The sequence below is a fragment of the Salvelinus sp. IW2-2015 genome, unplaced genomic scaffold (assembly GCF_002910315.2).
Source record: "Salvelinus sp. IW2-2015 unplaced genomic scaffold, ASM291031v2 Un_scaffold5651, whole genome shotgun sequence".
NCBI classification, from domain to species: Eukaryota; Metazoa; Chordata; class Actinopteri; order Salmoniformes; family Salmonidae; genus Salvelinus; species Salvelinus sp. IW2-2015.
The window spans coordinates 47,466-55,009 of NW_019946916.1; the positions used below are offsets into that span (position 1 = coordinate 47,466).

The 7,544-nt window shown below is 48.4% G+C and overlaps 1 protein-coding gene across 1 annotated transcript; it reads right to left on the reverse strand.

Annotated features, from left to right (window-relative positions):
• Positions 1-2,321: 2,321 nt before the first annotated feature.
• Positions 2,322-6,522, reverse strand: LOC112078410 (adiponectin receptor protein 2). The gene is made up of 4 exons (XM_024144669.2): positions 6,306-6,522; positions 5,662-5,849; positions 4,296-4,489; positions 2,322-2,653 (listed from the first exon to the last, which is right to left on the reverse strand). The coding sequence occupies exons 1-4, from the start codon at positions 6,461-6,463 to the stop codon at positions 2,525-2,527; spliced, it is 669 nt and encodes a 222-aa protein (XP_024000437.2). The 5' UTR covers positions 6,464-6,522; the 3' UTR covers positions 2,322-2,524.
• Positions 6,523-7,544: the final 1,022 nt, after the last annotated feature.

The window sequence follows — 7,544 nt, forward strand, 5'->3', positions numbered from 1 at the left end:
CTTATGTCTGGCCTTCACAAGAGAAGGTTACGGGTGGTTTATAGGGTATCCTTCATTTATTTGGCGTGGGCTACGGACAAACAGTAGCCTGTGTGAAGTTGGGTTAATAAACCGTACATTCTTAAACTCAAACTCGATTAAATCGGTCAACCTCTAGTCTGAATACTTGCTGAATGCACCGCAACTGTCTTCATGTTGCTGGACCCAAGGAAGGGATCTAAATAGAAATACCAGTCAATTGCCAGGGTTAGTAGAGCTTCCATGTCTGTTCTATTCATTCTTATTTATATGGTCATGCCATAGGCTACTCCATGTAAACAAGACAAACGAAATAAATACACGGATTATTGAAAATGTAATTGTTTAATAAACGAGATAAGGAATTCCAAAGTATTTTAAAATAACATGCAAAAAGAATACAGGCCAAAGCACATCAGATGTTTCATTTACCACACCAACACTGCAGTAGGCCGATCCAATATTAGACTATATTTCTCTATATAAAAATGTGTAAAACCACACTTGAACACTTGCCCAACCTCCAGTATGTTACGATATATTTATGTTAATTTTAAAGTAGGCCAATCCGAAAGTGCTCGTAAAAGTGCGTCAGGTCTCCATGTCGGATTTCCCGTCCGCGCCTTTGTGTCAGCTGAACTGCGCTCCTGTCTGCACCCCACTGTCAGCTACAAGACAAACATGACATAAAACGTGTGTGGGGCCACAGAATATATATACTAGTCGAGGGTGATGAACACAGGAAAGAGTAAGACGCTGATGCAGAAGAAGATGGCCTGTTGGAATTATTTTTTAAAACGGCAGAACAGTCTTTCTGGTCGCAGGTTCCTCATATATAAGTAGCCTGCCCTACAGTATAGGGACAAATATACCTCGCCCAATGTCTTGGCTAGTTTATTGACCCACTAAAGTGATTCGTTTTCGAATTTTACTGTGTGAGGGAATCTACTTTTACGCATCATTGATTTTCGTAATTGTTAGTCTTATCCATTAATTATGTCAGCACACTTAAGCTGATTTATTAGAAATTACTTAATTATTCAGTCATTCATAATGGTTTGATTTTCTGATTAATACACTTTGTTGACTATCAAACTACAGGAGCACCATGACAGGAAGGTTGATGCTTGGCATTGTTGCGTCACAATCAAAATGCTTCTGATGACGTAATGATCGAACACCAAGTGCCACTGGTGAAATGAAGGATCATTAGCTGATTGAACGTCAAGGTGAACGGTAAGTACGCCTGTCTGCCTGTTTATTGGATAACTGAGGAGATAGAGAACTGTTTTATTGACCGCCAATTTTAGCTAGGCTATTAGGCATGAAAAATTGCATTAAGTTGTACATTTTAATGAATACCTTGTCCCAAATAATTATTTCAACTCGAAACTGACTTTGATGAAATTAGATAAGAAACAGTAATAACAGAAAAACAATTCCCCAAATACTAAACAAAAATGTTTCTGTGGCTCTCTTTTATAGATTTTAATGGTGCTGAAAGCAACTTCCTATTCCAAGTATTCAAGACTAGAAGGAGCATTCTGATTAGAATACTGCAGACCAGTGAATGATGAATAGGAGGCCCAACCTGAATAGGTCTGGAGGACCAAGGTCCACCGGTGTTCCGCTACTCTGTCCTTCTAACAGAGTGCTGCTGGAGAGAGAAGGGGTCAGCCAGGCCCAGTGATGGCCTCCTCTTTCAGGCCCTCAGCGTTCCCCTCCCTGCATGTGAGGCCAAGCAACCCTCGACGCCCAACTAGACGGCCTGTTAGCCCAGTTTGCCTGGTCCAGTCTGATGTACAGCCATCCAGACCTGAGGGGAGGCCTAGCAACCCTCGGCCCTCAATAGACGGCCTGTTAGCCCCGTAGGCCTGGTCCAGTCTGATGTACAGCCATCCAGACCTGAGGGAAGCCTAGCAACCCTCGACGCCCCACTAGACGTTCTGTTAGACCAACTGGCCTGGTCCAGCTTGACGTACAGCTTTCCAGACCTGAAGGGAGGTGTAGCAACCCTCTGGGCCCCACTAGACGGCCTGTTTGCCCCGTTGGCCTGGTCCAGCTGATGTACAGCCTTCCAGACCTGAAGGGAGGCCTAGCAACCCTCGACGCCCCACTAACCACTTCAATATTTTACTCAAAATTCACACTACTTTTTTTTGTTGTTGAGGGGGCGGGACCAGTCTCAAAAATGTCCAAAACCCCTAGATGCAGTTATTGAAAACAAGATGGAGGAGAAGAAAAACAAACGAGACGTAGGTCATTTTTTCCAACTGAAAAGAAAACCTTGTCTTTTTTTCCACGTGTGTCCTCTAAGGGGTCTCCTGTAGACATGTACAGAGAGAGACGGGTCGCTACTGGGGAGTCAGTGTGTGTGTGTGTGTGTGTGTGTGTGTGTGTGTGTGTGTGTTCATCAGTCTCCCGTGTCTGTATGTGTTATGCGTGTGTGTGTGTGTATATATGCGTGTCTCCCCCTGGTGGTGTGTTGACGTGACGTGCAGGATCTTCACAGGGCATTGTCCTCTTCACAGCCCGCCCCGGCAGCGTAGCGGAAGGCCTGCAGGTTGGACACGCCGTGGAAATGGACGAACGCTCCCGCCACCACCAGGACGTGGAACAACTGATGGGAGTGGAACTGGAGGGAGAGAGAGGAGGAGAGAGGGAGGATCAGTGAAGATTTCAGTTACTTCTGATTTAGCCTCCATGGTTGCTGGGTCATGTATCGACCTACATTAGTGAAGCCTGACTACCAGTCAGTTTTTATATATATTTTTATTTAACTAGGCAAGTCAGTTAAGAACAAATTCTTATTTACAATGATGGCCTACAACCACCAGCCAAATCCGGGTGACGCTGGGCACCACCCTATAGGACTCCCAATCATGGCCGGTTGTGATACAGCCTGGAATCGAACCAGGGTGTCTGTAGTGACACCTCTAGCACTGAGATGCAGTGCCTTAGACCGCTGCACCACTCGGGAGCCCGTGTGCCAAGACAACTCCTTCACTCATTGTCATGTTTGGTTTGCAACAGACGGACATGGGAGTAGACAAGAGAACCAACAGATCTGGGACCAGGTTAACGTTCATGTACTCTCTATGTTTGTAGTAAATAATGTCTGAGGATCAGAGATGGTGTCTCTAAAAACAGCCCATAGCTCCTTTAACAKCAAGATGGTCCACACAGTCAGCCGTACATCCAGGTGTGCCACTAAGACACAGGAAGTTTCAGTCCAGGGTTTCCCCAAACTCTGTCCACAGGACCCCAAGAGGAGCACGTTTTGGTCCCCCCCCCCCCCCAGTACTACACAGCTGACTCAAATCACCAACTCATCATCACACCTTGATCATTTGAATCAGCTGTGTCGTGTTAGGGGGGAAAAACAAAACGTGCAATCCCTTGTGTGTTTGTGTAAACAACATGCCCAGACTATGTCATGGAGGAGTTGGTGTAGACCAAATACCTGCCACGCTACATTGGTCATCTAACTCAGCGATGTACCATCATGCCCTTCTGTCCCGGTCCTCTCCTCCCTTCTACGTGGGTAACACAGGGCTCATGTTGGGGCTAACTACCATCTCCAGATGTAGAGAACGGGAGGGAATAATCCCCCACACACTGACCTGAGACACACACACACACACACTACTGTCCTAAAGTACTGGAACAGAGAGGATATTAACCTCCCACTACACACTCACGTCCTAAATACTGGCAACAGAGAGGATATAACCTCCCACTACACAGTACTGTCCTAAAGTACTGAACAAGAGGATATTAACCCTCCACTACACACTTACTCCAAAGTACTTTCTAGTCCAGCTGAGGACTAGAAAAAGGAGGAGAGAGCAGCGAGGCCCAGCTGACGTCCCTGTTCTGGGCTAGCTCTCCCAGGCCTGCCCCCTCTCCACTGGGTGTTAATAAGGGGAACCACCGGGTCACACGTGACGGGTGTAAAGGATGGTACTGTCATACTAAATGATCTAACCACGGCCCTATACAATGTCCTCAATTCATTATTGACCTTCAGCTGTTTGAGGGAGACTGAGGAAAAGGTTTCCCAAAACAAACACATCTGGATCAATCAGCCCACATTAAACAGCCAGAGAGTTATATTTAACTCCACTGTGTGTGTCTCCGTCAGTGTCCCTGTTGTGTGTGTGTGTGTTTGTGTGTGGTGTGTGTGTGTGTATGTGTTGGTGTCGTTGTGTGTGTGTGTGTGTGTGTGTGTGTGTGTGTTGCTGAACGCAGCTCAGAGGTTCTCTACTTGTACCCACCCAGATGTCACATTTCCCAGGGAAGAACCTCTCTGGGATGCGGGCTGCGTAGATACAGGCTCCAGAGATGTAGAGAGTAGCCATGAGGAGGAGCCAGCCCATCTGACCCATAGTAGTGGCTCTCAGCAAGCCTTCAGTGATGACAAAGTGCAGGGTGGGGACCACACCGCTCAGACCCAGACCTACAAACACTCCTGGAGACAGACAGAGACAGACGGGATAATATAGACAGACAGACGGGATAATATAGACAGACAGACAGGGGTTAATATAGACAGACAGACGATAATACAGACAGGGGTTAATATAGACAGACAGACAGGGGTTAATATAGACAGACAGACAGGGGTTAATATAGACAGACAGACAGGGGTTAATATAGACAGACAGACAGGGATTAATATAGACAGACAGACGATAATACAGACAGGGGTTAATATAGACAGAGACAGACAGGGGATAATACAGACAGACAGGGGATAATACAGACCGAGGGGTTAATACAGACAGACAGAGACAGACAGGGGTTAATACAGACAGACAGGAGTTCAGACAGACAGACAGGGGTTAATACAGACAGACAGACAGGGGTTTGTTCACATCTGAGTGGTTACACCTGACAATAACTGTACCCTCACTGATCTCGTTCTGTTGATTTCACTGATGTTACATAAGGCCTCGCTACACATGACTGTCCACTGTATTTCCAGAGAGACAGAGGAAGACAGACAGAAAACTGAAGAGGAAAAGAGAGACCGAGTGAGAGATGGAGAGATAGAGAGAATGACCCTCCTGTCCTACCCTGCCTGGCAGCCACCTCGTCTTAACAGACACTGGGTCCCTGGGTCTGGCACCAGGCCGCTGGGCCTAACGACCCCATAAACGTCACAGAGGACTGATGAGCACCAGTTTAACGGGCTCCATAAAACACAAAGAGGAGGGAGAGGGTGTGTGTGTCTGTGTGGGGGTAGGGGGGGGAGAGAGGATAGAGGGGAGGGAGGGAGGAGGAAAGACGGCCAGCCTGAGGGCAGCCTGGCACGTGGAAAGGAGATGGGGGGATGAGGAGGAGCAAGAGGGAGGAGATCCCAGTGTTGGCTCATTATTTKAGGGCCCCCTCTACTGGCAGGAGACCCAGCAGGAGACTAAGAGAGGGAGGAGGGAGAGAGAGAGGTGGGGAATTCACCAGAGCTACAGCTAGTTATGTTATTAGAATACGTTGGGCAGGGGAGTCGAGACGGAGAAGGGACTGATACACAAAACCAAGATGGAAACATAGATCAAACTGAAAGGATMTGAGCAAACATTCATTCACACAGTTTAGATTCCAAAACAAAAAGGGCACGTAGACACACCCACAGTGACTGACCTGCTCTGACGCCGCGGTACTGTGGCTTAGCGAAGAAGTCACACTGTGAGACGATGATGGCAGAGACTCCTAGTATGCAGACTACTACAAGGTAGATTAACCTGGGGTTGGGAGAGCAGTAGAACGAGTAGTAGAGCCACGGAACAAAGGAGCCCATGATCAGGAAGGCTATGCCAGAGTAGTCCAGTCTGGAGACAGACAGAGAGACAGATGAATGATCTGGATCAGAGAAACTACGTGTTAATCAATCATTCCGTTTCCACAGTAACGCTTAGGGAACATCTACATTGTGACGTCATGCCAATAAAGCAATTTGAAATGGATATATTTTGTTTTATTGACACAGAGAGAGAGACAGACAGAGAAAGAGAGACAGCGAGAGAGAGACAGACAGAGAAAGAGAGACAGCGAGAGAGAGACAGACAGAGAGAGGTTACACCAATGACTAAACATCTGTTCCATCAACTGCTTCAACCAATGGAATAGAACCAACGGAATAGTCCCAAAAGTGCAAACTCAAGACAAAATCAAGTGTAACCCCCCAATTAGGCCCAATTAAAGTATTTGGCACTGGTTCTGCTATCAACACGTGTGGTGCAGTCTGGAGTCAGGTGCACGAAAGGCTAATTTAACCATGGTCTTACTTGGAGAAGACGCGAGAGACGCCCTCAGAGTGGCAGTAGACGGTGTGGAAGAGCCAGGAGAAGGACAGACACAGGATGGCCCCGATGAAGAAGATACCGATCACTATCTTCTCCTGGAACGGGGCAGCAAAGTACATGTTGGAACGAAACATATACATGATGCCCAGGCACAGGAAGAACAGACAGCCTGGAGGAAGGAGAGAGAGGGAGAGAGATGGAGGGAGGGAAGGGGAAGAGAGAGTGGAGGGAGGGAGGGAGGGGGAGAGAGGGAGGGAGGGAGGGAGAGGGAGAGATGAGGGGAGGGAGGGGGAGAAGATGGAGGGGAGAGAGATGGAGGGAGGGAGGGAGGGGGAGAGAGATGGAGGGGGGGAGAGATGGAGGGAGGGGAGAGAGATGGGGGAGGAGAGGGAGAGAGGAGATGGAGGGAGGAGGGAGAGAGATGGAGGGAGGAAGGGAGAGAGAGATGGAGGGAGGAAGGGAGAGAGAGATGGAGGGAGGAAGGGAGAGAGAAGATGGAGGGAGGGAAGGGAGAGGAGATGGAGGGAGGGAGGGGAGAGAGAGTCTAGTCTGATATCGGTTGTATACATACTGAATCACAGTGATCATATGGACTCCTGTTCAACGTTATGACCTAGCTAGCTCACTTTATGAGTTTTGTCACATATACTATTAGATTGTATAAAACATGTCTATTTATTATTCTAATTTGTAGTCTCACTTGTCAGATGCTGCTGGAAGAGAACTAAAATCGATGTAGTTGTGATACTAAAAGTGTACACTAGGTGGTAGTGGTGGGTAAGAACGCACTTTGTTTGTGTGGCACATGAGGTGTGATGGTGTCCCGCTTGATCACGTCAGGTGAGTAACCAATAAGGGTGTGTCTTCTAAGCGGGGGGGGGGGGGGGGCTGTGTCCTCTAAGATGGGGGGGGGGGGTTTGTCCTCTACAATGGGGGGGGGGGGGGCTGTAGTCCTCTACAGATGGGGGGGGGGGGGGACTGTGGTCCTCTTACAGAATGGAGGGGGGGGGGGGGGGCTGTGTCCTTACAGATGGAGGGGGGGCTGTGTCCTCTACAGATGGAGGGGGGGGCTGTGTCTCTACAGATGGAGGGGGGGGGGGAGGCTGTGTCCTCTACAGATGGATGGGAGGGGGGCTGTATTCTCTACAGATGTGGGGGGGGGGGGGGGTGTGTCATCTAACAGATGGAGGGGGGGGGGTGTTCTTCAGATGGGGGGGGGGG